The sequence below is a fragment of the Hippocampus zosterae genome, chromosome 7 (genome assembly GCF_025434085.1).
Source record: "Hippocampus zosterae strain Florida chromosome 7, ASM2543408v3, whole genome shotgun sequence".
NCBI classification, from domain to species: Eukaryota; Metazoa; Chordata; class Actinopteri; order Syngnathiformes; family Syngnathidae; genus Hippocampus; species Hippocampus zosterae.
The window spans coordinates 4089768-4117249 of record NC_067457.1 but is presented as its reverse complement, the minus strand read 5'-3'; the positions used below and the strand labels follow the sequence as shown (position 1 = coordinate 4117249).

The following is a 27482-nucleotide window of genomic DNA, read 5'->3' as shown; positions in this document are numbered from 1 at the left end:
GGCTCGGGCATCTGTTAAAAAAATCCTCCCCGGTAGAAGATCCAGGACACGCTGGGAGAGACTGTCTCTCCCCCAGAAGGGCTGGCTGAAGTGGTTGGGGGACAGGGAAGGCCGATTATGTTGCTATTCCCATGCTAAGTGGGGGAAAATGGATTGATGGAGAAAAATGCATTGAAAAGTCAAAATTGTCCTTTGAAATTGCACTCGAGATATCAACTGGACCAAGCATATAAAAGCTGGCTTTGCTCAGGGTCGGCCAGGGTTCATAAAGTGCACAGCTGTCCCCTCATTGCTAATATATTTCTTTTGTGTTTATAGCAAAGCGCAACATTTGAGTGATCCGAGGCTCGGTCCGGACCCGGTCTACTGGTCGGACAGCTGCTGGAAGTCTTTCCGTCATCGCGTCAGCCTCGCCGAGGAGCTCTCGACCTCCACCTAAACCCGCGTTGTAGCCCCCTCAGAGACTGGCATTGACACCGTCCTGTTGACTGCTGAACGAGGTAAAGGCCTCACTGGTAGCTCAGCACAGCTTCTATTTAGAACCAAGTGGGTTTTGTTGTTGTTATTTATTTTTGTCGTGCAAGGTCAGTTCCAGTTCAATAGTTCAACTTCATGGCCGCCCTCCACTTGTTCATATTTCGAGATAACGTGAACGTTGGAGGGCCCACACGCTCGCGCGCGTTTGTCTTCAGCACAAATGGTTCTCCTGATGAAGGGTGGGCGAGGACCACACATGACGGGTGGTGCGGAGAGTTTTGGGGCCAACTCGAGGAGATCACATGACCCCGTGATGAGAATGAATTGATAGCGGAATACAAATAATTCACATCTGCTGGTGAAAGCACATCCAACACGGCAGAACTTAAAGGCAGCTAGTGGTGAGTTGAGTGGGAAAATAGGTACAAAGTTGTCCGCCTACTGTTTGGATTACAAAAATATTTGAGTGAAGTCAATGACATAAATCCTTTGCAAATCAAAATATAAAATTCCTAGTGTGACTTTTATAACTCCTCCAAGTTTATTGTTGAAAAGCAAGCAATTTCATTTTGAATATAATGAGGAATCACTTAACGACACCCTTTGCTCCTTTACAGCAACAATGTGACCGATAATAGTACATGAATTATTGACTTTTTTTCCCCGTTGAGCGCCATAGTAACACTGTTCAAATAATTTACTCATAAATGCCATTTTTATCAAAGGCATTTCCATTTTTCAAACAGCAATTTAAATAAATATACAGTGTCGATCTCGTTAAACGGTTTGGATCACCTTTAATAGTTATATGAACTGTATTGGAAATGAGCGACTCCAGCCTGCATGCAGTTGTTTCGCCTCCTCCTGCAGTGGCCACATATGCTGCCAAAACCTACTGATCTGCACAACTTGTTTTTTTTTTTTTTTTGCACTATGCGTTTACTGACGTCAACAACATCGTTCAGCGCTGTCAACAACCAGTTCAATTGGCAGGTTGACGCTACCAGCAAACAAATGAAAGAATTAAAATAGCAAACAAATGTGACGTCGTGTCTAGATAGGCTTTGAGATTAAGGGCACGTAGAGAAAAAAACTTTTTTTCTGCTTCTCCATCTAATAAGTGAGTATTATGTTTCAATTGAGCGGACATTCACCGGACAATTCATTAGGTACGCCTGCACAAGCAAATACAAAAATACGATGCGATGCGAGCTGTTATTCTTGAATGCATTTTTTAAAAATCACATTAATAAATCTATTCAATTATTACCGTTTTTTTAATGTGTCGCTTGTATTGGTTCTCGTTCGATTCTACATTTGAAGGCACCAGCATCGATAAAGGGGCTCGACACACACTCACACACGATGCAATTAACACCTTTATTCAAAAGACAAGAAGGCAACGATCGTGAGCTAATTACAAGAAAATTAAAAAAAAAGACTTCTGCATGGAGAAACGCGATTGAGTCGTTCAAACAAATATGATCATAATAGTGGTTCTATATAAACACGTATTTACAGCCTTCGACGCTTTGTACAAAACCTTATAAATATGACCTGAGTTTTAGTAATGTGACGCTCGCCATGAATTATCACTCGAACGTATTAACTGCATAGTTTTATTTCCATTCTTGCGTAGTTGCTGTTTAACAAAAATATCGTTGCATATCTTTTTACAAAAAGAGAACATAGGGGGATATAACAGAGGAGATAAATTACACACATATATATATATATCTAAAAACAAAAAGCACGTCAGAAGTCCTTTAAATAAGTCGTTAAAGTGATCACGAATCCCTTTGTGAATGGAACAAGAAAAAGTTCTGATCTGGATGACTGGATCACCTCCTCAGGCGTGTTCCCGGTCCAAACGTCATTTTTTGGTTAGACCTCGTAAAAAAAAAGGCTTGGAGTCACTGCTAATAAACAGCTCCCACGCTCTGCGGCGGGACCGGGTGGTGCACGGTACCCGGATGGTGTAGGTGGGATCCCTGTTGGTACCAGTGGTTGCTATAATCGTCCATGTAAGGCGGCGACGAGCTGTGCGCCGGCTGCGGCACCTGAGCTCTGCTGAGGGGGGTGCTTTGGGGGGTGCCGTTGTCCCACGCGGCGGGGGAGGGCGGCGAATTGCACGCCATGGAGTCGCTGGCGTTCGGGCTGTGGTCTAGGGGCACCTCGCCGTTCTTGTACAGCTTCTTGAACTTGGATCTCCGGTTTTGGAACCAGATCTTGACCTGCGGAAGAGAGATTTTGCACTCGTTAAAAGGAGAACATGTTCGCGCCGTGCATAATTGCGCAACGCGTTTAAGACCCACGGTGCAGTAAAAAAAAAAAATGTGAGTGAAGTCAAAAATGTCAATTCAACAAAATATTTACCAAGTGTTGCTGTCGTGTAAATTAGCTTTCCTGCACCCCACAACAAGAAAGTAAGAGGTGGAAAAGAACTACTGGTTCCTTGTATTGTCCCCCGACTTGGATGATTTTAGTAAAACCAACTCAGAAATTAGTTTTGGTTTGCTTGCTTTGGTGTGCTAACTAACATTCATGCCATAGATGTAAGCATTTATATTTTAAAATTGTTCCGATTTTAATGATTGTTTCATCCCACCCCCAATAAATTTCTCAATTTTCTACAGTGACGTTAACATTCAGGAAAACAGACTTTTCTCTGATATGGACTCTGTCAATCCACACGTGTAAATATATACCTGTGTTTGGGTCAGGCCCAGTTGGGCCGCGAGTTCGGCTCTCTCGGGCAGAGCGAGGTACTGCGCCTTTTGGAAGCGCCTCTGCAGAGCGGCGAGTTGATAGCTTGAATAGATGGTCCGGGGCTTGCGGATCTTTTTCGGTTTGCCATTCACCATGCGGACCTCGGGCTCTGGCTCCTCTTTGACTAGAAACGAAAATCAAGTGAAATAAATTGCTATTTAATCAAGCTAAGGCAAATCAAAGACTTAAAGTGCTAGACCATTTGAACAGAAAATAATGCATTGTGACATCGTCCATTTGCTCTTTTATCGGCACCACCAAACATGCATTTTATGCACTTGACAATAGTACTTGACAATATATATATATATATATATTTTTTTTTTTTACACACACACACACTACAGTATATAGATTGATGGTCATTTCTCCTTACCTGAGCTCGGAGGTGATGCCTGCAGGTGATCTCTGTTGTAATGTCCGTACTGTCTGTAGCTGTTCGTGTAAGGGTACTCTGATTTCGTGGCGTACACTCCAGCGGCTCCCATTCCGTTCAGGTTAAACTGCGGGTGGTGATGGTGGTGGTGGTAAGAGTTGACGGGCTGTCCGTACGCCTGGCCCTGGTAATACTCGTGATGGCCGTGGGCCGACTGCGCCGCGCTGTAGTAGCCCATGTCCGTCACGGAGGACTCGGGCAGAGTCGGGGAGTCCTTGGGAGTCGGGTGGGAGCTCATAGATCCGGGAAGGTCGGTTAGAAGACCGGCGATTTTCTTCTCGTATAGCTGCTCGGTAGTCATGCTTTTTTTTTTTTTGGGAGGGGGGTGGTTAGCTGCAAAAGGGGGGTGGGCGGGTAGGGAGGGGTGCTCCCTCGAAGGGGTAAATCCACGCGTGGATGAAGGAAAAGAGCTTCTTTTTTTGGAGAGGAGGGGGGAGAAAAGTCCACTTAAAGTCTTCCAGCTGCAAGAAGTTGGTTGTGGCATGGCTTGGTGTCTGTGACATGAAGTTATAGAGAAATGGGCGGGATGCTGCGCTCCCATTGGCTCCCCCCCACCTCCCCCCTCACACACACTACCCCCACCCCCTCCCGGCAGCCTTCAAGCCAAGCGCGCCCGCACGCAATCCTCACCGCCTTGAGTTTTTTATGAGGGTTTTTTTGTAATGACGCATTTGCATTTACCTGTTCGCGGTGAGGAAAAACAACATCAGAAGCTCTTTCGGGTCTTGATCCATCAAGATTAGCATCCAACTACTCAAATACACTTATTTCATTTTCGCAGCTTCCCGGTAATTGCCCGGAGCTTGCTTTTTTTCTTTCGTCTACTTTTATTGTTTGTGTTTGGGAGACTTATGCCATCGCCAGTCCGTCTCCTTGATGCTTTTATGCAATGTTTTGCCAGGAGATGACACTTTTAGTCATCAAAATGAAAAGGTTCCCCGCTGCTAGCCATTGTCATTCTAATGTGATGGAGAGGCCCAGGAGTCAATTGTAGGGTGAGAAAAACGAGAGAGGAACGATATAGCTTAAAAAAAAAAGCTTTAGCTGATGCAGCCCCCAGGGTGAATTCCTCTTTATGCGTGTTTTTTTTCTGGGGTGTGGGTGGTGTGAATAGGCCTGTTAAAAAACAAAAACAAATACGTATGGATTACAGAATATCACGTCGAATGATTTAGGGTAATATTTCAAACTTTAATTTGGCTCTTTTTCAGTGGTGACTTTTTTTTCCATAAAACGCAACAAGCTTTTCGTGCGTTGCTTTGTCAACCATCTTTCCTGATGCTCTGTCGCCCTCTTTTGGTGGATTCACACAGTGCAACTCTGTATTTCAAACGGTACATTGTAAAATGCGGAAGCGGTATAAGGCGGACAGCTCATTGCGACACAAAAAAAACGCGGAATAAATTTCAGTGCGCATTCACACTCATGTCCAGTAGATGGTGCAGATGGATCACACATGGAGTTGCACAAATAACGCTCCCTATTGTTTTTCTTTTGCAGCCACCACTGCTGTTAGGATCCAACCAAGAGAAGATTCCGGGTTGTTGCAGAAGCACCGAAGTAAGAATTCTCCTTTCACTTCTGACAATATACCTTTGTGCGTGGCGGGTTAAAAAGTTCTGCACATAGCCAAATTAATTCCTATATACCTTCGCAGTAAGCCGACCTATTAAAGCTCAGCGTCCTGGTAACTCGAGAAGGCTTCAGGGACCATTGTTTGGTACTTTACTAACACAGTAGGTTGAAGTAGCACCGCTGGCCTGGTTCCAGCCTTGGACCAAAGCTCAGCTAACAACATCCAGGAGGAAGTTCAGTCACCATCAAGAAAAAATGTCACTTAAAATGTATTAAAATAATTTCCTCACATTTATTTACTCAGTGCGAACTCTGGGCCTGTTTTGTTGAACACAAAGCTGACTAAATACAGCAAAAATGTTTAAAAAAATAACAAACTAAAACGAATAAACTATAAATTGCACCTTCTGCCACCAACCAGGAAATAATTAATTTCATCTCCTTATCACCGTACATTGCTGACATACATGATGTCAATGTGTAGAAATATCAGAATGATTTCTATGCCACCTCTAATGAGCTTTCACACACTAACGGACACAGAAATTGGGAATCACTCTGTATGATTTTCTTATTTCTTCTGCATTGCAGCTGGAAGAAGCAAACATAAAAGTGAAAGTGGGAACACTGTCCAACCATTTTCACAGGACCTTGAATGCTAAAGGTGATCAAAAATTCCACCGGGGAACAGAATCCATCTCTCTTGCTCTTACTCTCCCTCCCTCTTTCTCGCTCCTCCCGTTCCTTTGTTGCCGTTTTATTTCAAAATACCACCTTCTGCATTCCACTTTCAATTGAGTCTCCTTCAGGCTGTCTCATATTGTACTGCCGCTGCCGCGTAATAATATTGGACCAATTGGACCATGTTTTATTGCACCCTATGAAAGGATCACAAAAGAGTTATTATGGGGAAGTTCTTTAGACTCCCGATACGTTACGCAGTGGAGTAAATAAACACATCCGGTGCACTAGAGGAAAACTGAATCGGGCAGAGTTGGCGTGACGCGACTCAGCCTTGATAATACACATCCTATGTCTAATCCCACTGCAGAGGATGTTTACATGTTGGAATTACGAGGGGCTGACGGCCACACAATCGCTTCCTATTGGCCTCCGCTGCAAACAGCGACGCAATTTCGCCGCCCTTTGAAAACTTCAAGCAAGTCTCCGTAATGAAGCGCCACGGGCTAGTTTAAGATGATCTGATTGAATGGGAATCAGGCTGTCTGGCGAGTGGGAGACCTGCAAGTCTTATTTACTGCCAACTCTCTCTCGTTATCTCTCCCCCACTCGCCTCCCCACAACGCTCATACCGCCCCCTCGTCAGTGGTTCTGACCTTAGATAAAAAGAGAGGATGTCAATCTGGAGTTTTTAATTGTGCGGTGTGATTTTTTTTTTTTTTTTTGTCACAAGGGTGGCATACCCAGAAGTTGCGTTTTTCTTCGATGTGAACCACAAAGTGAAACTTGAAGAACTTGTCTCCTGTTACTCGGAGCCACTCTGAAAGATTTTTGATCAGATTGATCAGATTTCCCCCCCCCCCCGAAGCATCCAAGGAGTGTTGTAAATCACCTCTATTGCTTGTGTAACACTGAGGCCTCCATGTTCTCAGGTGGCGTTGCACCAAAGTCCAGCTTTCTGTGGAGACGTGTGTTCCGCAGTGATATGCATGAGAGGCAAGAGTCCAGGTAAGGGACCATTTCACTCCCGACTAATTTAAATCTTCTACATAGTTCCCAAGTACATTCTGACCCCTCATCCCCTTGTCGCCCTTCCCGTTTGGGGGATTATCACAGAAAAAAAAAGTGCGACCGCGTGGTGATATTTGGACTGGTGTTGATGTTGTCTCTCCTGTGGATCAAGCAGGAAACTCCACCCTGAATCAGAGCATGTTTTGACTCGGGGCAAGATGAAACTGCTCCCTCGCGACTTGGCAACATCTTGACAACACTGTCCGGTTAAAACATTCCAAACGTAAAATGTTTGAACAAACATCCCCAATCGAAAAGACATCAACTATGTAATGTATGAAAGTCTAAATTACAAACAGTACTAAAAATGACCTGCCCACAAAATAAGAGCTTGCATCGATCCTCTGATATTCCGAGACCCGATCCCACTTGCAGCCTGTCATACAGGATAGGCGAAAATTAGCTCGCAATTACCACTTTCAGATTTTGGAGTACTTCAGTCACACATCCATCTTGTCATTAGGTGGCCTTGTTGAACATCGCACCGAGACTAGCAATTCTATCCAGGCATGCCTGAGCTTGGCCCATTTGGGGAGTTCCCATTTCTGCCCCCGTTTTCCTCTCCCGACTTGGTTTGTCATCTCCATGTTGTAAACGTACCATTTTCAAATGAAGCAAAAAATGTGCACGGTTGTTGGCGCATTTGGGTGTCGAAATGCCGCCGAATGTGCATTGTGGCATTGAAATCTTAGCCCCCCCCCCTCCGTGAGGACACTCCTTATCAGCTCCGCAGCATCTGTTCCCCTCAGGCAGGTGATGACGACTTCAAGTGCTTGTCCAGGATAAAAGCAACCCACAAAGACGAATGACTTTTGAGCATAGAATGGTTACTTTTCATGGGGGGTGTGTACAGAAAAAAAAGTTTGATCCAGGAATACCAATCAAAAGACACCCGCTACCCTGTTGAGAATGAAGAAAAGAAAACCTTTTGGGGCCCAGAGAACCCTTTAGCTAGCCGACCGATTACCCCAGTTTAAGAAGCACATATTAAGACGTGCAGAAGTAATTGACTAAAATTTATGCACGGTCATATGTCAGGTGAAATTCAGAGGCCACCACCACCACCCACGGCGCCACAGTGCCCCCTCCTCAGAGACCCCCCCACCCCCTCCCCAATGTTTGCCTTGTGGCTGAGCCCCTGCCTGTGTCCCTCACTAATGAATGGACGCTTAATGATCTGAGCATTCAATTGAGTGGAAAATGTGCGAGCATCTCTTGCACTTTCTCACTCTGCCCCATTTATCATAGGAAGGTAACAAAAGGCCAAGTTCGCCTTTCACACGCTCTCTGCTAATAATATTATTTTACTTCCATGTTTATGAATGATAACAAATCAGGCCACTCTGTGTGTATTGTATGTGTTATATAAACAAATACTGCATTCTGAATGCCATTGTTTCGAATAAAAACCATCAAGTAACCGTAGCACCCGAAAACACACAGACGGCATATTTTTCATTTTTGCACTCGTGACTACCGTATTTTTCCTGTTTTTCCCCTCAACCCACCGTTGAAATCGCTCTCAGCGTCCGTCCTGTTACAATGGCACATTTTATTTGTACGACATGCACATCCGCTGATAAACAAAACGTGGCACCATGTGGATCCGAGCAGCAGCTGCCCCAAAGACGAAAGGAAATAAAGGTCTGAAGGATGAGCGCTGAGGGATTGGACCCTTGCAACAGACAGAGAGAGATCTTGACAGAGCGGCGTTGTAAATCATGTAAACTCACTTTACCGCGGGCAGGGTACGCGAGCAATGTGAGGGCAAGGCGATGTTGTGTTTACTGCTCGAGTGCCATTTTTCAAGTCTGCTCACAAGATTAATTAGGCTTAGCACAGGGGGCGAGTTTTAAACTGAGTAACAGTTGATGAATGTGGATGGGAATGTGATAATCATTCAACAGGATTTTTGACTTAACTTCCATTTAGACTGGAACAAAATGTGCATTAAATTGTCACTAGCCACATACCGAACGGAGAACGGAGAAGCTGCCAACAGACGAGGCAGGCCGAGTTAAGGCAGCTTTATTTATAGAGCACATTTCAAACACAAGGTTTATGATTTAAAAGCATTTGCACACAACAGAACTGAAGACCATTTAAAAACAAACTCATAAGCAAGAACAGCCAAAATTACTGAAAGACTTGAGGATACATAATGGTAAGCACCATTCATGGGCTAATGATTAGCATCAGCATTGCGGGTTATCACCTATTGAGCAATGGATATCTGAACGAAAAAAAAAAAACACAGGACAACAAATATAGACAGATTATATGACAGTACTCGTTTGCGTACATTCTTTATCCCCTGCAAAGAATGAGTAACATTGCTGCAGCTTTGTGTGGGCTTCACGCTGGGCTTGTTCAGTATCAAGTGCTGAGGCAACTTGTCCCACAGCAGCCAGGGACGACGTTGACCTGGGCCTAATGCTCTCAGTGTCGCTATCAATTTCAATAAAGTTAACTTTTGTGTTGGTGCCGAGAACACAGGAAGAGCGCGTGTGACGAATGAACTCTGGGTAAAGGTCAAGCTGGTGTCACGCTCCACAGACATGGCCTCAGACTCTAGAATGTATGCATGCGGCACGTAAAGAGCTACTTTCTTCACGTAACAAATCCGTGCTCAGTCAAATGAAACATCCCCTCGAATATCGTTTCTTTTGAATCCGTGACTCCTCCGCACATCGCAATCTACTGTGATTCATTTAGAACAAGAGGAGAGGAATCCGGTCCTGAACAACTCCCTTTTTTTTAATGATTAAACAACACCTCCAATGCGCCGCAGTGCAACAGGTGTTCACTTATTATTTTTCTTGCAATAAAACATTAACTCAGGACAGATTCTTTTCACTGGTAAGAGTCAAGGAAGTGGAGGCGGATCCAGGAATCTATTCCGTTTTTCGACCTCATTCACTGTGAACTGTAAGAAAGTAGCCTGATAACTATAAAATAAATAATCACACTGAACTATGGGAATTTTTCTCGCTCTTGTCTTGGTAGTTATGAAACGCGCTCAGCTTTGCTGTGTTAGGGAGTTCCACGGGGATCACTTTTAGGGCCACTGCTCTTTTGTATTTGCAAAGTCTGGCTTCATCTTGAGAAAAAATGGCATTTCCTTTCCAGATTGATGTGCCACTAAGGAAGAAAAATGCCTTTGAAACAATAACACAATAACAAAATGTTTTGTTTCCACAATATGCCGAGTGTGTCCCACGAACTCCTAGCCAGGCCCAAAGCTAAACCAAAAAACAGGTGCCACTGGACAGTTCATGGGAGAGTTCTGAGCCGCGCCTTCTTCCTCGGGCTATACATTCCTGGGCTTTGCACAAACCAGTGACCTGTATTCTGTAACAGCAAGAATTTCAGTCACGTTTTTTTCAACAGTCGTCACAAGAGCGTTTGGAAATGTCACTAAATACAGCAATTCAATCACCAAGATGGCAACACTGACTGCTTTTGTTAAGTACTTATTCTTAGTTGATGGCCCTGTTGTTGGTGCAAGCAGTGCATGTCAGTTGGCGATGATTGTTGAATATATTTCATGCAATTCATTTAGCGGTACAGACGCTATGGTTCATTGGGATTATGATTGGTCTTTTGGAAAATGTTCTCCACTTAACTGGTCCCGGGCCCAACAAGTTTGAGAACCCATGCAACATGCATTTCACCTTGCTGTAATCTTGTTCCGTGCTATCCAAGAAGGAACTGACAAATTATTAGATTTAGCTCATTAATCTTTGATGATTTTCTCCTGCAATTAGATTTCATCCTTGCCAGCCTGATTGAGTTACAACAGGAGAATACATTTCAAACACAGGGTTTATGATGTCAATTTCAATAAGAACTCACTTACAGTACGTACGAAATTCTGTTTGCGTTGCAGTCTGGACCTGCATTTGATTCCCGTTACAGCGCAACAAGTGGCTGGCCCGCATTGGAAGATGAAGTTTGATTCCCGTGGAAAGGTCATCCGAGCCCAGCGAGAGTCCTGGTTGAAGTTTAAACAGGCCACACTGTCTTCCTGCTCTCCAGAACATACTGGCTTCGTAGCAACCCCCAGCGCCATGGCAACGGCTGACTATGTCATCGCAGAGGGAGCGACTACTCGGTGGGTGAGAGCGTGCTGTGTTTCCTATTCATCCAATGTCCTGCTTGCTTTATTTATTCTCCCTCCTCCAGTAATTAAGGATTAAAATTCGTAAGGTACCCAACACGGGACTGACATCGAAATCAACTTTATTTTCTCTATTTTTACACTGCGTTTACTCAAAGACTGTACCAGTGGTAGACCATAATGGCACATATTGTGTGCATTTGTTCCAGTTCCAGAAGAGCATTTCTGCTATCGCACATTGAGATCAGAATTCACCTGCAATCCTGTTAGACCTTCAACAATGTCTCAAGGTGCGCAATCTTTAAAAATGATTGTTTCTTAATAACAACTTTTACACCTGCAGTGTCGTTTTGATGCGTTCCGGTTGTCACCTACCCAAAGCTGTTCAGGTGTCAAAAGGGTCAGATGAGCCCACGTTCAGAATCAGATTACCTCCCAGCCCCGAAGGGGTTGGAAAAAAAAAACCCAAAACATGCAACTTAGTCATTGCCAAACGTGAAAAAAAGAAAGACAGTTCCTCCCTGCTAAAAACACAACAGCACGGCTCTGTTGAGTGTCACCGCTGTCGATTAAGGCAGCAGGCAGCAGGATGTTGACAGTGTACACACCGGCATGTTGTGCACTCATTTTCAGGCCGGTGATCATGCCCCCGAGCGAGACCGTAACATACAAATGCAGACGCGATAAAATGGTTGAAGGACAGCGGTAGACCTGGTTCCATGATGTGGCCTCTGCATGTCACACACACTGGCCTTGTGTAAGCACAACTAAGTGCATTTTGACAGCAACTTCAAGCATAATGTCACAATTGAATGCACACACTTTAATTATCACCTGGACATGATGAAAGAGGGCACACAGCTTTGGAAATTGGACACATTCTGGTGAAAGGAGGTTGTGGTGCCGCTTCCAAGGCCGTTATGAAAGGCGATTCAGTGGACTCCAAAAAGCGAAAGAAACTCTTGATTGCCTCCGTGAACTCTCAAATTCTCTGCAAAGGGATTAAGGTTTTTGAATGAATGGCTGGTGGTTCCAGGCCACAAGTGCGGCTGATAGGTGGACACAGGGTGGGCGTTACAGGAGAGCTCATGTGAAGGTGGGCCCACTTGAGTATTAGTGGGATTAGGGGAGCGTTTTCAGGGGTGCCAATGTTCCAGGGAACACTGACAGAACACCTTAAATTCACATAAACGAAATGCAACACACGGTTTTAGGGAGGGAGGGGGAGAGGGACGGAGCGTGACATACAAAGAGAGAGAGGGGGGAGAGAAAGAAAGAGAGAGAGAGAGAGAGCGCTCACCTTCTCAATGAGTGTGCGAGTGCGCGTCGCGACTGCAGTTCTTGCGTGGGGAGCTCCCTGCTGTGTGTGTGTGTCTACCTGTCGGATCCGCGCCGATCGTGGATCTGCCGCTCCTTCTCACAAACCAACAAAATGTCCCCAAGGCTACTCTTTTGCCCGTTGCTGCTTTTCATCCACGCAGCGACGGTGTGCCGTGGATTTAACGTGGACGAGCGCTTCCCCGTGATCAAAGAGGGCAAAACCAAAGGCAGCTTCTTCGGATTGTCGGTGGCCATGCACGAACAGACGGAGGGGTCCAGGAAATACCTGTAAGTTTACTTTGTTCCCCCTCTCCACTTCTTTCTGGTTTGATGGGTAGTGGCTTGGAAACAACTGACACCTGCTTTGACCCAGTGGGCGGAACCAGATACTATAACAGCAGTCTCATTCTCATTCAGTGGCTGACTGAGCACGTAGAAAAGCTGCGAGCCCCCCCCCCCCTCCAGTTCTGCTAAATTGCAGAACCTGTTATCTTTTTTTACACATTTTATGTTTTAGTTCCACCCGCAAAGCACCCGTGAGAGGAGCTTTCGAACTAGTTCTCCAAATGCGGTCACAGGGCCGCTGAGTTTTCTTGAACTGTGATTTCGCAATCAATCGGTTTATAATTTTAAAAAGCCCAGATAGCGCGTATGGATGTAGCCTTGCCGTAAATTGTGAAAATGTGTGAGTGATTGACCTTTAGAACAGTTTACAATCAAATAAGCCAAAAGGTGATGGCAAAACACGACCGTTGTCTAAATGAAACTCCTCGACTCACTTTGACAGAGTTCCTTAACACCACATGATGGTACTAAAATACAAGTTTTGTCGATTTTGCTCGAGTTTGGTGCTGGACCAATTAAAAGCCTTAATGTGATTGTGATGAGGGTTGTACAGGCTCGCGTGCAGTATGCTAACATTTATATACCAAGAGATAATGTCTCATTGATTCCCCCCCCACTATTATTGAGTGCACTTTAGAGAAATACAAGTGTAAGAACCAGCTTCAACAAGTCCTAGCACTTAAAGTGGGCATTCTTTCTTTCAGGCGTGAGTCAGACTTAGGATGGGATGTAAGTCAAGGGCCGATTGCCACTCCCACTTCTGCAATAAAGTAAATGCAATAAAGTTGTGAACCCTTGACGCCATGAACCAATTAGTGAATCTTAGCTCTGTCGGCCCAGTTTAAGAGTAAATTTATGGCTAGCTTGAAGTTAAAGTTGAACAACAAAAAAAAAGTCAAAGCTACCTGAGGCTAGTTTGTACGGGTCCCTACTATACACTCGTAGTCGCCGAGTCGAGTCTCCTCGGTGGGCTTTTTTTTTTTTGTTCTCTTTTGTAGCCAGGAGGTGGGACTGGGCAGTCAGCTGGCCACCTATTGGCTCTTCCAGTCCCCTGACCCCACGGTATGTGTGGAATGTATTAGCCTTCTGTGCACAGTCACAACCTGCCAGGTTTCAGGTTGAGACAAGACAGGAGTCAAGGTGATGATCTGTTGGGAAACGCACGTGAACCCACCAAAATCTGGAGTATGCTTATTTTGCAGCCGACACAATTCCTTGTAGTCGAGACTCATAGTGGCCCCAAAAGCTTCAAATTAAAATCCTCTAATGGATGAATATGGATTCCAAATTAGAAGTTTTTCTGCTGTTTTCCACCTTTGTCTGACTGAATCAGCCCCAGGCTATGAAAGTCCGCCATTTAATTAGGTGGTGCTGCCTCCCCCCTGTTTTTTTTTTTTTTTTTTTAACTGTGAGAGCAGATTAGGCAGCTCAAACTATGCTGGGAGCTTCATAAACACAACCAAGCTCATGCATCTCTCGGTCTGCGTGTGTCGTTCGGTCGCCACGTCTGTTGGTACTCCATTCTCTCTGATTTACCAGAAGATGAGGCGCACATGGAAGTAAATGACGCCGATTCCCAGCGTGGCATGCGTCCAAACATTCTTTATCACCAGCGCGCTGGTGGTCCCTGTGCCAGCAGGAGTTCTACTGTCATGCTCAGCGAAACATTGAGATAACGATTCATTCTTGTTCGCTGCAATGTCGTTCATGTTGAACATGACTGTAACTCGATATGAGCTATTATTGCCTTACGTCAGCCAAATTTTAAATTAGAAATTTCAAAAATACAAACTATCATGATTTCTTTTTTTACCCCCAAACAAAATGTTCTACTGTTGTTTGAAAATTGTTGTTCACTTTACTTTGAAATCGGTCCATGGTGATTGCTACTCACCCTCCTGCTATTTATTTTGTGGGTCCAATCAGTTTGTTGTGTCCCGACTGAATGAAGGACGCCCTCGAATAATTACACGTTGAAATGGATCCCAGCAGGATGTTGCGCTTCCCACTATTATCCACAGAGAAGATTCTCTCTCTCTCTTTACCGCTACCCGTCGAGTCAACTGTAGCACCACTGCAAGAGATCCTTTTCCTTTTGCTCTTGTGTGTAAAAAAAAAAAAAAAAAAAGCTGGTGTAAATTGGCTGGCCTCCGGGTGGGTGAGGATGACCTGTCTGGAGAAAAACGATATCCTTCAATACCTTTCAGATCATTTTTCATCTCTGACACGGAAAACGAGTGTTGACTTACACTCGTTACCGTCTGCGGACCAGTGCGTACGTGCTGTGTGTTTTGCAAGAATAATTAGCTCAACCTTACACCCCTGCAAACGCCACTTGCTTGTAATGTTTGCGAGTGGACTCCCCACCAAAACTTGAACCAACCTTGTCAGACGAGGTTTTACGAGTTGCGAATGAAAAGCAAGTTAGCGGAATATCAGGGGGTGGAGGGAAACCCGCCAGGCTTTATTTGTCGCCCGGGTCCGAAATGAGTTTGTTCTCTTGTTACTGTTTCACCGGTGGCAGTTGGGGGGGCCGCAAAACAGGATGTTTGGCCAGCTGAGATGTCTGCTTGACGAGTGTTTGAAGAACAGGCGTTTTTGTCGTTTGATGTGATCCGTTTTGCCATCACCTTTTGTCAAACAAGAAAATGATCATCCATCAAACCTTGTTCAATTTTAGTGCTGTAGAGGTTTGATTTATTTTTATTTTGAATTTTTATTAATATCATTATTTCAGTCTCGGCGGCGGTCTCTGCGCTCAGCTTGTTTTTGTTTTGTAATGAATACGACATCGACGTTTTAATCATGCTCCCCCCCGCGCTTAATTCTCGTGATGAATGTTTTCCGTTGCTACGGAGCAATTTTAATACATTTTCATCCTTCCAGGTGGCTGCGTCACTGTGTTTCCATTGCCAGTTCACGTGTGAGTCACGGTGGGGGCACCCGCTCAGTTGATGGCGAGGCACGTTTGCTCTGAGTAGTCTGATAGCAATTTGTGTGTTTAGCCTCTCCGGCTGCTTTCTGACACTGTTGCGCGAATGGACGGATTCCAATCATCATTGCGCCATTGGAGCTGTAGCACTGAGAGGTTATGGAGTCGTACACAGGAAGTATACGTGTCACCCCCTTATGTTTATGATTTAATACCCATGAAATTAAAAAAAATGTACAGTGTATATATATTGGTAAATATATTGCAGATTTGTTTTTAGATGAGTGGGATATATATTCATGGCGAGTCAAGTTGTTTTGTTCATCTGCGTTGTGACATGTTTCCGCCCTGGGGACACAAAAGTCTTGATGCAACGGAGCCTCTCCAGATTTTGTTTTTTGCTTCGGAACTTTCCTATCTGAGCGAGATTACTTGGAAATGTTTGGATAAAGGCTTGTTTGAATTCTAAAAATGCTGAGGAAAGGTGCCTTGATGCAACCTTTAACCCAATTTTTGCATAGGTTGCTCCTGACCATCGGTAAGGCTCAATATCGTGGGATTATGTCGGTTCTTCGGTTGGATGAAGGAAGCGCCTTTTTTGTCTCGCCAAATCCACGATATTACAGAAGGATGGAAGCGCCAATGCAGAGTCAGCATTTTGGATCGTAGAGGAGAATGGACCCACGTCAGCAGGTTCATACGACGAACTAACCTCCCACCACCGGGCTGAGGTTACATCCGTCTGTCATCGAGTGTGGCTGATTGACAGGTCGAACATTTGTCATCATAATGGATACGACCGCTTTCAAATTGAGTCACATGCAAGTCCTTTTTGTGCTGATGTGTAGAAGGCAGCTACTCTCACCTCTTCGGTGTGTTGTAAGCCGCACTAACTACACGCTTCGAGCAGAAAGTTCGCATCACCTGCTAAGGAGAGCAGGGCAGATTTCAACACGTCCCGTATACTCAGTTGGAATGCAGGAGCTCAGTGCCCACTCGCTATCCCTCCCGTGGGCTCTTTGTCGGCGCGTTTATGAGGAGGTGATGAGTTGGCAAGGGAGGCGGGAGGTGGACACACATTGTTGGACTTGACACCAAGCAGGATATGAGTTGCGTTGTCCTGGCTGAGTCAGGGCGTCTGGAAGTTTCGAGAGAGACTTGTCACAAAATGCAAAATTCTTGATGTTTTATGATGATGGTTTTAGAAAGTCTACGGTTAGGATTAGATAGTCATACCTTGACATGCCAAATGCATGAGTCTATTCAAACAGATGGGCCAGGTTGTTCTTAGATCAGGGGTTCCCAAAGTTAGGGTGGAGACCCGAAACTGATCTCAGCTCAGTTTTTATTTGTTCCCTAGCATGGGTCAAGTGTCAAATTAATATCTGCCTTAATAAAGCCTGATACATACCACTGCATAGGAGAAACGTGTTCAAGACTGAAGCATAGGCGGTGGCTCTGATACTCTACATACTGTCGCTCTGTCATGTCTTCAAACCTTTGTGGAATCTCATCTATCGGACGCTCCAATCACCGCCGGCAGCCCTTTCCGAGGCCATCTTGGCTCCTGCTAGTTGTCATCACTCGGGCCAGATAATTGGCTCAGGGCTGATAATCTCCTTCTGGTGGCAGAGTGACGAGATAACGTTCACGTTGTGAACATCGAGCATTGTGTTTGCTGCAAAAGGATACTCTTTGGTTTTTATTGCTTTTGAGTCTAAAAAGTTTTTTTTTTAAATTGTCACGGGAAGACATCAGGGAGGACGAAGTTGTGTCTGGCTGCATGTTGATGTTCTGTTGATAAGATTGCAAGTGCCTGTAAGTAGACTGATTAAAATTGGCAATTTCGAGGCTGAAATCGGACCCAAAAAGAAAATCTGACATCCACATGCATGAATTGAAAGCAACACAGCTAAGAGATGACAAAATGAGGACGATACACAGTTGGGAATGCATGAATGCAATTTCATGAAGCGCGTGACTACAGTATGTAAAATTGTCGGCTTTTGTCCCCAAAAACGTCTCACTTTGCTTGCGCTACTCTTGTCTCCCTCCACGCATGATGAAACGATTCAGCAAACAGCTCGGCCAACCTAAACAGGTTTGTCTTCACCTTCTGCCTACAAGTGCAGATAATAAATCTGGTGCTGACAGTCAACCGTGTGTCCCAGTACACGGCACCATTCCCTTAATCCTTCCACTTCAAAGGTCACTGCGTTGAAAGGCGCCGATTCAGGGCGTGTCAATACGTGCGCGACAAAAAGATTGAGGTCCACCACCAACAACCTAGTGTGCGCGTCGTGTGTTGTTGCCCGGACTTGCCAAAGGTCCAGCTCGAGCTTGCCCTCTCGAGAGAGACTGCTTTCTTTTTATAAACCGTCCAATCCCCCGTTTACCATGGGGATACATTCCAGACTCGCATGTATATATGCTTTAAACATATATGAACATAATGAAACACATTGTGAATACATTGTGAATGTTTTTTTGGAGAAAAAAAATTGCAGGCATAAAATATATACCAAATACGTTTAGCAAGGTTTTCTTTTTTTGCATGTGACTCATTTTTCATGCTGGTATCATCTTTGTATACTGTCACACACCATGACACGGCTGCGATGCAATCGTGTAATCTTTATCTGCCACCTTCTTTGTGTGTGTGTGTGTGTGTGTGTGTGTGTGTGTGTGTCCGTGCAGGCTTTTAGCAGGAGCCCCCAAAGAGAAAGCCTTATCGCTGGCGAACGTCAATGAAACAGGTGCCGTCTACTCCTGCCCCATTACCACGGACGCCTCGGACTGTTCCAGAATGGACCTGGTCAGCTCAAGTGAGTGAGGAGAAGAGTTTCCGGGAAAATCCCAGCCCGTTTCTCCTCATCTTCAACTGCATCGAGGCTCCAGTGCCTCTGCATTTTTTGATTCACTTTGCTTGGTGCTTGTCTTTACCGTTTCGGCAGAAAGCGACTGACAAAAGCCCTTTTATGACGCATTTACAGCAGACCCGTCCGAGATGGTGGAGGGCATGTGGCTGGGCGTGACCGTGGCCAGCCAGAGAGTACAGTCGGCCGGACGCATACTGGTGAGAGGGCCGCCATGTTTTATTGTCTCCTATTTAATGCTAAGTTACACGTTCGGGGTCCTTATGGAGTCACTTTTGTTTGTCATAGCTTATAAAATGTTGCAAGTAAACAATTCACATTTTTCCTAAAATCTCGTTGGGGAAATTACCAACATTGGTTCTATTGTGTCATCGGGGCTGAATCTTTTCTCTGGCGTGCAGGCATGCGGCCATCGCTACATCAGGATCTTCGGAAGTGGCGCAGAGGAGCAGCGGCGGATGATCGGAAAGTGCTTCGTGAGGAGCAATGACCTGACCTTCGACCGTAATGACGACTGGCAGACTCACACCTACGAGGTGTGTGACCCCACTTCCGACATGAGAGATGAGGGCATGTGCAACATGGGCATCTCAGGTGGCATGACGGAGAATGACATATACATGGGCAGTCCGGGCAGCTACATGTGGCAAGGTGGGCACTGGAATTAAAATGGATTACTCTCAGGCTGTCATGCATGATGAGTCACTTGTTTTCTGTTTCATGTAGGAAATGTACATGTCATATGGAGAAATCCTGATCCTGCCAATTCGTGGGACTCCATTGAGAAAGACTTTGGCTCTCTGAAAAAACAATACAAGCTCTACTATATGGGTAAATGTCTCTTTCTGATTCACGTGTCTGGTGAGGAAACTGTAGAATTAAAAAGAAATGTAGCAAGGAGAAAGTCTGCAATGGGTTTCAAGCGGAATCCAGATAATAATTTCTCAAACATTGATTATTGCTCAAGTAATTTATTGTGTTGCATCAAGGATCAGCTCGAAGCCCCTTCTTGTTTGCTACACCATGTGGCGCTTTAGCTCATCTTTAAGTCTTTCCCCTTCAGGTTATTCCGTTCTTCAGGAGAAGCGTCTGCTGGGCACTGCCAACTACACAGTGGTGACGGGCTCTCCTCGGTATGAGTCCAAGGGTTCGGTGGTCCTCGGGGTGAGGACTGACAACAACATCGAGACGGTGCTCATCATCCCCGGGAAACAAGTAGGCTCGTATTTTGGGAGCAGTCTGGCTGTCGCTGACCTCAATAACGACAAGTACGTGAATTAGCAATTACATCACAAAGTAAAATGTTAAAAAACTGTTCATTTCAGGGCCACATTAAAAGTCAGAAAGCGCAAAGTTCCAGAGGGAGACTGAGAAGACGACCTTGCTGCCGTGTTATCTTTTGTTGCGCTCAGCTGGCGCACCGCTTGAACGCTTTGCGGCCGTGAGCCGTCGTGTTTTGTGGAATGTGCACTGAAGTACATCTAAGCAGAGTCGAAGCGCTGTCCGCAAGGCCGTTCAAGATGTTTGCTATGATATGATGGCTCAATCACCTTCTGCTTCTCCTTTTCATGCCTGATTGAAATTTTATGGCGTCTGACAGAAGGGGAAACGTTGACATTACAGGGCGGATTTCTTATTCAGATTTATCGTATTTCAATTCATTTTTGCGTTTCCTGTGCTTCCAGTTGGAACGACTTAATTGTAGGGGCCCCGTTTTACTTTGACCGCATGAAAGATGAGGGAGGAGCAGTTTATATCTACATGAACGAGAATGGCTCCTTCCAGAAGACTCCTACCAAGGTGCTTAAGGGCCCCACATCCTCTGCATTTGGCAATGCAGTTGCCGCTATTGGTGACATCAACCAGGATGGATTCCAAGGCACGCATGCGCAAACACACACACACACACACACACACACACAAACATTACATATTACATTTTTATTTTCATGAAACTTTAAAAGTATCATCAGCACCATAATACACTTTACTCCAACATTAAAATGCATTAGCATAGTAAGCCCAAGTGTTTCTCAAAAACAAAACCATTATTATGTTAGCTATTTATAAATTATTTTTCATATTTTATGCATTGTCACTTTAAAAAAATGTTGGAACGACCCCACTTGACAGTGTCAGGTTGCCACCTACTGGGCTATCGCTGTCATTGCATGTCTTTATATCTGCAGACTTTGCCGTGGGAGCTCCGTTCCATGGCACAGGCAAGGTCTACATCTGGATGGGAAGTAAAGAGGGAATCTCAGAGGAGCCGAGCCAGGTAACACATCTCATGATGTGAAGAACACTTCCAAGCTCTCCTTGACCGCCGTCCACGTTTTCGTCTGGCCCTCGAAAGGTGATTAAGGGCAAGTCGGTCGAGAACGGAGGATTCCAAACGTTTGGCTACTCTATCAGTGGAGGCATGGACATGGACGACAACGGCTACCCTGACATTTTGGTGGGCTCTCTTGATGACCGCATCGCCTTGCTCAGGTAGGAAACATAGGTGTCCTCGAGGAGCGACAGCGGTGCAACGTTGAGAGACAGGGCAACACGCATTAAAAAGCGCCATCTTCATTTATGACAGGACTCGGCCTGTTATCCACTTAACTAAGAGCTTTGATGTGGAGCCAAAGATTGTGGATCCGAATCAGTGCCAAGGAAGTACGCCATGGTGAGCGAGTGTCATGGTCAAAGCGGCTCATGTATTGCAGTATTTTGGAGTTTATTTGTGTTTCCCAGCATCGTGGCCACTATCTGCACGTCGTTCACCCTAAGCAACGGCAACAAAAACTTCAAGAAAAACATCAGTGAGTCGGTCCACCGTCATCCAATGACTGGCTGTGTGTCTCACTTGAACCAAAACGCACGTGACCCATTGACAATGTTACAGCGGTGAAATACACGGTGGAGGCCGACATTGATAGGAGAAGGAGCCCGCGCGTTCGTTTCCAAGACAACGGTGATAACACCTATATGGGCCTGTTGACGCTGCCGGCCTCCAAAAGTCAGTGTCATCGTCTCAACTTGAATGTTGTGGTAAGTACTCGGTATGCAGTGGTTCTTGAAAATTGCGTCATTTGACCTCAATTATTTTCTCCTATCATTTTAAAAAGAGCATACCGACACAGGGGGACCAGCTGCTAGTTAAAAAAAAAAAAGAAAAAAATACCTATACCTGTATCTCCCTATGCCGTAACTTTAGGCCAGTTAAAATTGCTGATATAATTGTGACGTATCATCACATAAATATCCTTGGGTGTGTTTTAAGGTGCCTTTGAGGGACAAGCTGGAGCCTGTGGTCTTCTCCCTCAACATGTCCTTAGATGAACAAAAACCGAAATCAAGACGCGCCATCCAGAACCTGGACTCATTCCCCATTCTCAGTCAAAACCAGAAACTCACCCAAAGAAGGGAGGTAAGACTCAAAAGTGCACACAGGTCACTTTACAATCCTGCTGTCATTCCTGTACCAAATGGAACGCTCACTCGTTGTCCAAACTGGTTGGTTCTCAGATGAACTTCCATAAGGAGTGTGGTGCTGACAACAAGTGCACCAGCAACCTGCAGCTGAAGGCCCATTTTGCCGACAATAAGGAAAAGCCGTTCCCCAGGTGAAAACCGAGAGCAAATGGTTTATTTAAACACAAAGAAAAATGTGTTATAGATCAACCGCTGTGTTCCTGTACCCAGGCAGGAAAAATCCCAAATCCTCCAATTTAACAGCAGCATGAAGATCATACGCCTTATGGTGGAGGTGACCAACTTTCCCGCAAGAGGGAAGGTGGCTGAGGACGCCCACCAGGCCACGCTCAACGTCAGCATCCCTGATGCGCTCAAATACTCAGGCGTCAGGTCCCAGGTACAGTCAACAGGGGGCAGCAGATGACACGAGCTGCAATTGTATACACAGTTCTTGCCTGCTGTTCTACATCCCTAAATTATTTATATGGCGCGTTCACAAAAGCTGTGAATTGTTTTTTTTTCCCACCTCATTTAGGATCATGATGTCGAATGTCGCTATGACGGTTTCGTCCTTTGTGAATTGGGGAATCCACTCAAAGGCAAGGGAAAGGTACGGCATCTCAGCACTGACGTGCCGTCAAAGTTGAACTATTTTTGGCGTTTTCTGAAAATAAAATAATGTCAACAGGTGTCACTTGCCTTGAGGTTGGAGACGTCAGGTATCGATCTGTACACGGAGGAGATTCAGACTCAGCTGCTTCTGTCTACGTAATGTTGACGTTCCCAACGCGTGTGTAATAATAATAATAATGATGATGATAATGACTTTAATGCAGCGCTGTCATTTGATTGGCTCCTTCAGTCTCAGTGAACAGAGCGACTTGTTGCCTGTGCCCGTCACCCTGCTGATTGAGAACACCATCCTCCCCTCCTTCTCCATGTGAGTTGCTATCACCAATACAACAAAAGACCCCCACAAAAAATGATTAATAGCTTTAAAATAACTTCACAAAATATCTGCAAGAAATCTTTTTTTTTTTGGTACTTATATGACTTGGATCCAAAAGTGGATAATTCTGCATTCAAATAGATTTTAGCCACGATTACTGCTTTTAGCGACTGACACAATCCAGGCCACAAGCTTCTGCAATTTCACCCCCTCGCTCTCCTTCGCCTTCAACTTTCCCGTTCCAAAGACCTGCTGGTAAAAACATTCAAAGACCTGATGATCAAGTATCCAAAACGTTTAGCAATCATTTTGAACAACGGCCACATTTGCAAAATCATTACGTCTGCTTTTTCAATTAACCTTTATTCATTTTTTGTTTCGCTTCTTCTCTACTCTGCAGTGCAAACGCGCTCATCCAAACCAAATTTGGCGGGAAGGTGATGGGCGAGTCGGCCATGGTGAACAGCAGCGACGTGGGAAGTCTGCTCGAGTTCACCTTCAATGTGAGTCACTTCGACCGCTCAGCTTTTTACTCCCTCGTTGACGCCTTTTACTGTCAGATGGTTAATATTATTTCAGGGAGCACGAGTCATGGCTTGTGGCGCAGCCGTATGCAGGGGCGGATGCTATTTCAGGGGAAAGAGGAAGTATGGCTGTCCATTTACGTGCTGACTTTTACACTAGGTCAACATGAGGGGGCCGGCCTTGGGGGACTTGGGGATCCTGGCCGTGGAGTTTGAGTGGCCCTTTGAGGCGTCCAATGGGAAGTGGCTCCTGTACCTGACTCAGATCATCGTTCAGACGCAGTCCCAGAGCGAATGTCGACCGCCTGGAGACCTCATCAACCCGTTGAACTTAACTGTGAGCTTCCTTTTTGGCTTTTTTGTTGTACGCTCGAGACCATATGCAAATCAAAAATAGAAGTCACGCTGCTATTCTGAGAATCTGATCTCACGATCAAGCCCACTCGTTTTGCCTCTGACGTCTCGTCTCTGTCTGCACTGCGTCCTTGCCCGCGTTTCTATTGCAGCTGTCAGAAAGTGCATCAAAACGTGTGAAACGGCAGATCGAGGCAGACGATCCGGACGCTGCCACCCCGCCTCAGAGGATTGAGCCACAAGCGACCCTCACGCTGCTCACGCCACGAAAAGAATCACACCTGTTGGTGAGCTCGGGAGTAACAAACCACACTGAGAGTGCGTGTGAGAGTTTGGGTGGGGGGGCGGGCCAACCTGGTGCCCGTCTGTCCTCCCTCAACCGTGTATGCGTGTGTCTGCGGGGGTGTTTTTACCCATACGGTGACGTTTCCTCTTTGCGTTTGCAGGAATGCGCCGAAAGAACGGCGAGATGCGTGACCTTTACGTGTCCTTTGTTGAACATGAGCAACTGGGCCCAGATTCACGTCCGCGCCCGTTTGTGGAACAGCACCATGCTGGAGGTGCCTTCACCAGCTGCGACCACGCGGATCGCGATCAATACTAATAATTTATTCATTCGTTCGTTTTATTTATTTATTTTGCAGGATTTTGCCAACGCTTTGTGGATCAAAGTTGGAGGTGCAGCCACCCTGAAACTCATTACAGACAAACCCACCCTTAAAATGAAAAGCCAGACCACTCCGGTAACACACGTCAAATCAATCTCATCGACCGTTACGAACAGCTTGGCGGTGAGTTGAAATGGCCGCTGTCTCCGCTCCGATGCAGTTCGCCGTAGATATCGAGCCGGAGGCGCGGGTGGAGACTCCCTATGAACTTCCCCTGTGGATCATCATCTCCGCCATCGTCGCAGGTGTTCTACTTCTAGGAATCATCATTCTTATACTTTGGAAGGTGAGCCGACACCATGGGTCAGTGGACTTGCACATGTTGAAAAGCTCGCCACATGTGCTCTTTCTCAAAGCGAACCATGCTGTCCCGGAGACTCGCACTGATCAATTGAGTCTTAACCTCCTCCGCCTCCTCCATGCAGTGTGGCTTCTTCCAGAGGGCCAGCAGGAGGGAGATGTATGAGGCCAAAGCCCAGAAGGCTGAGATGAAGATCCAGCCCTCTGAGACAGAGAGGCTGACCGAGGACTACTGAGACACCCACTAGGGGTGCTCAACTGCACACACCAGTTGGGGCTTTTGGGTAACAACACCCCTCCGATGAATGGATTTACACCTTAACTCCTCCTCGTTGCGTTCTGGCCTCTCGCTTTCCGACCCTTCGCTTGTGTGCAATATGTCTAACGTCTCCTCGCCTCCTTTTCAGGCTGGAACTTCAGCGGCTTATCATTGTGTGAACGCTGAGAGTATTGCTACGATGCACTCAAACATACTGCGATTGGTCTCCTGACGACCTGTGGCGTTGTAGCATTCAACTGTGGTGGAGTAATGCGTCAATCCGAGAGGTGTTTCAAGCTCAAACGGGTGAAGCTAAGTGGCTGGGCTGAACAAACGTTGCGAAACACCGATCCGTGAGGCAGCCGCGTTCGAAACAGGTCTCAGTTTGATGCATTATTTTACGCTACATGCTACAAGCACAATAATAAACGTGTAATAAACCAGTAATAAACTGGTATGTCATAGCACATACCGTTGTGTTATATGAACCAGTTTATTCCAGTCTTTCTTACAAACGTAATCTCTCAGCATTTACATGCATTTTCTATGGGAATTAGCAGTGTTGTATACCTTGCTTGTGCTTTCTTTCCACGTCTTCCTCCTCAGCGGGGAGAGTGGGGGGGCCACCCCCTCCCGCTCTTTTCCCCGACGTTCCGTCTCTATAAGGAATCTAAATCTCCTAAATGTCGTTCTCAAGCTGCCATTAAATCTTAGCTGTGCTTTAGTCTCTCATGTCACCTCTTTTCTCCCCAGCTTGGATTCTTCAAGCGATCCCTCTACTACCGGATAATGCCAAAGCACCGCGGGGTGAAACTATGCAAGGCCGATCGCTATCAGTTCAACGTCGGATTTGAACCGGAGGAGCCACACAGAAAGTATTGGATTACCAACTGGACAGAGATGCAGCATATCTACTACTGAGGCCATGACTTAGACCTCTCAGCAACTGACTGGCCAAATGAAAGAAAACTCGACCCAGTCTGGGCCAACAGTGGATACAAATGTGTTGATTTTATTTGTAGATTTCTCAGTGCAATATGTTGAACATTTTTGTCTCGGAGATTGTAATTGTTGAGTATTCGTACTGACTGCAGTGTTGTGAATTGAATATTGACGCTCTCAGGTCGTCGTTTTCCATGTTCAGAATTTGGTGCGATAGCTTCTTCCTCATGTTGACCTTTTTTCCTTTGTTACCCCGATCAGCCCCATTTTTTGTTCGCAGTGATGCCTTGAGATACAACAATTCCTCAAAAAAGTGGCTTCAAGCGGTTTCATGCAAATCTCGTACAGCTTAATGCGAACAAGCAATGCAAAACCTCAGGCAAGCTCACAAATTGCAGCGGATATTTGAACACAAATGGTGCATTAACACAGGTAGACTGACAATATACCATTACTTACAACAGGCATATATTTTTTAATTATCTGCGGAAACAACTAATATTCCTGCAGCTTACTGAGCCTCTTCCAGTAGTTGTGAAACTCTTCTTCATATCTGTGTATGAGTGCGTTATACTGCCCCCACTGGCACACCAATAAAAGCAGCAATGTATTATGACGCACACATTCTATACATTTTCTTAAGTTTTATACTTCATATTTTATAAACTGCAATATTTGAGTGTCGAAACACATTCCAAACATTTTGAATTTCTGGGGTAAGCTGGAACAGATTAATGGCATTTCCAATCATTTCAATGAGGAACGATGGTTTATGTTACAAGTGTCATGTCACAGATGAACCTTGTATCTTAAGGCACCATTGGACAGTATTTGTGCTTCTGTGTCATTGCTATCAGCGTCAAGCGGCAGGCTTTAATACCTTCAGCAGTTTTTTTTCAAAATCTGTTGATCTCCTGTGCAGAACGCGATGAGTTCATTTTTGTTTTCACAACTCGTAAATGTTTCGATTGTGATATGTGTCATCGGTACGTTATCGCTCAGCGAGTTACCCCCCTAGAAATCTGCAAATGTCATGGCCAATGAGTGGAGATCATTTGTTGTGTATATTTGTACGAGACTTTGGGATGCCGTCCAAGGCTTTTGGGAAGCTTTTAGGTCCGAAAAAGCGGACGGGACTGAGAAGACATTGAGTCAGTCGTCTCTCGTGGGACAAATGTTGCCTTGCTGCTTTTTGCTCACGTTACCTGAGAGCTGCCAGGTATTCCGCCGTGGCACTGAGAACTGCAACCCTCACAGAGGCCCCTTTGACTCCTCAGGATGGAGCGGGCGGGGGGAAGGGCTAAAATGCACAAACTCTGCTCTGATGATTTTTTTTTTTTATACTGTGCAGTTTTGATGTGATGTAATTGAATTGTTCATAAGATCGTTTAAAATAGTTTTCTGCAAATGTTTGATGTC

General features: G+C 45.4%; 2 protein-coding genes and 1 long non-coding RNA gene across 4 annotated transcripts in view; 2 read left to right on the top strand and 1 right to left on the bottom strand.

The window, feature by feature from the left end:
* LOC127603490 (uncharacterized) overlaps window positions 1-11197 on the top strand; it is a 28741-nt gene extending 17544 nt beyond the window's left edge. The window contains exons 5-8 of the long non-coding RNA XR_007963073.1: window positions 319-500; window positions 5183-5242; window positions 6871-6946; window positions 10899-11197. This is a non-coding gene — a long non-coding RNA (uncharacterized LOC127603490). The remainder of the gene's footprint in view (window positions 1-318; window positions 501-5182; window positions 5243-6870; window positions 6947-10898) is intronic.
* dlx3b (distal-less homeobox 3b) lies at window positions 1839-4183 on the bottom strand. Its single transcript, XM_052069736.1, has 3 exons — window positions 3623-4183; window positions 3186-3370; window positions 1839-2711 (listed from the first exon to the last, which is right to left on the bottom strand). Exons 1-3 carry the CDS (start codon window positions 4164-4166, stop codon window positions 2397-2399), a joined length of 1044 nt encoding a protein of 347 aa, XP_051925696.1. The 5' UTR covers window positions 4167-4183; the 3' UTR covers window positions 1839-2396.
* An 873-nt stretch (window positions 11198-12070) lies between the features above and the next one.
* Window positions 12071-27471, top strand: itga3b (integrin, alpha 3b). Of its 2 annotated transcripts, XM_052069626.1 has the most exons (26): window positions 12074-12737; window positions 18424-18551; window positions 18720-18802; window positions 19004-19253; window positions 19329-19433; window positions 19666-19870; window positions 20288-20481; window positions 20792-20880; window positions 20959-21095; window positions 21190-21276; window positions 21345-21412; window positions 21496-21641; window positions 21874-22020; window positions 22119-22216; window positions 22296-22464; window positions 22603-22677; window positions 22756-22835; window positions 22930-23007; window positions 23417-23519; window positions 23701-23877; window positions 24047-24181; window positions 24341-24454; window positions 24539-24637; window positions 24723-24848; window positions 24988-25146; window positions 25875-26025. In XM_052069626.1, the coding sequence occupies exons 1-25, from the start codon at window positions 12562-12564 to the stop codon at window positions 25096-25098; spliced, it is 3180 nt and encodes a 1059-aa protein (XP_051925586.1). In that variant the 5' UTR covers window positions 12074-12561; the 3' UTR covers window positions 25099-25146; window positions 25875-26025. The 2 variants fall into 2 exon arrangements, with proteins under 2 accessions (XP_051925585.1, XP_051925586.1); XM_052069625.1 differs by lacking the exon at window positions 24988-25146 and having other exon boundaries at window positions 12071-12737; window positions 25875-27471.
* The last annotated feature ends 11 nt before the right edge of the window (window positions 27472-27482 follow it).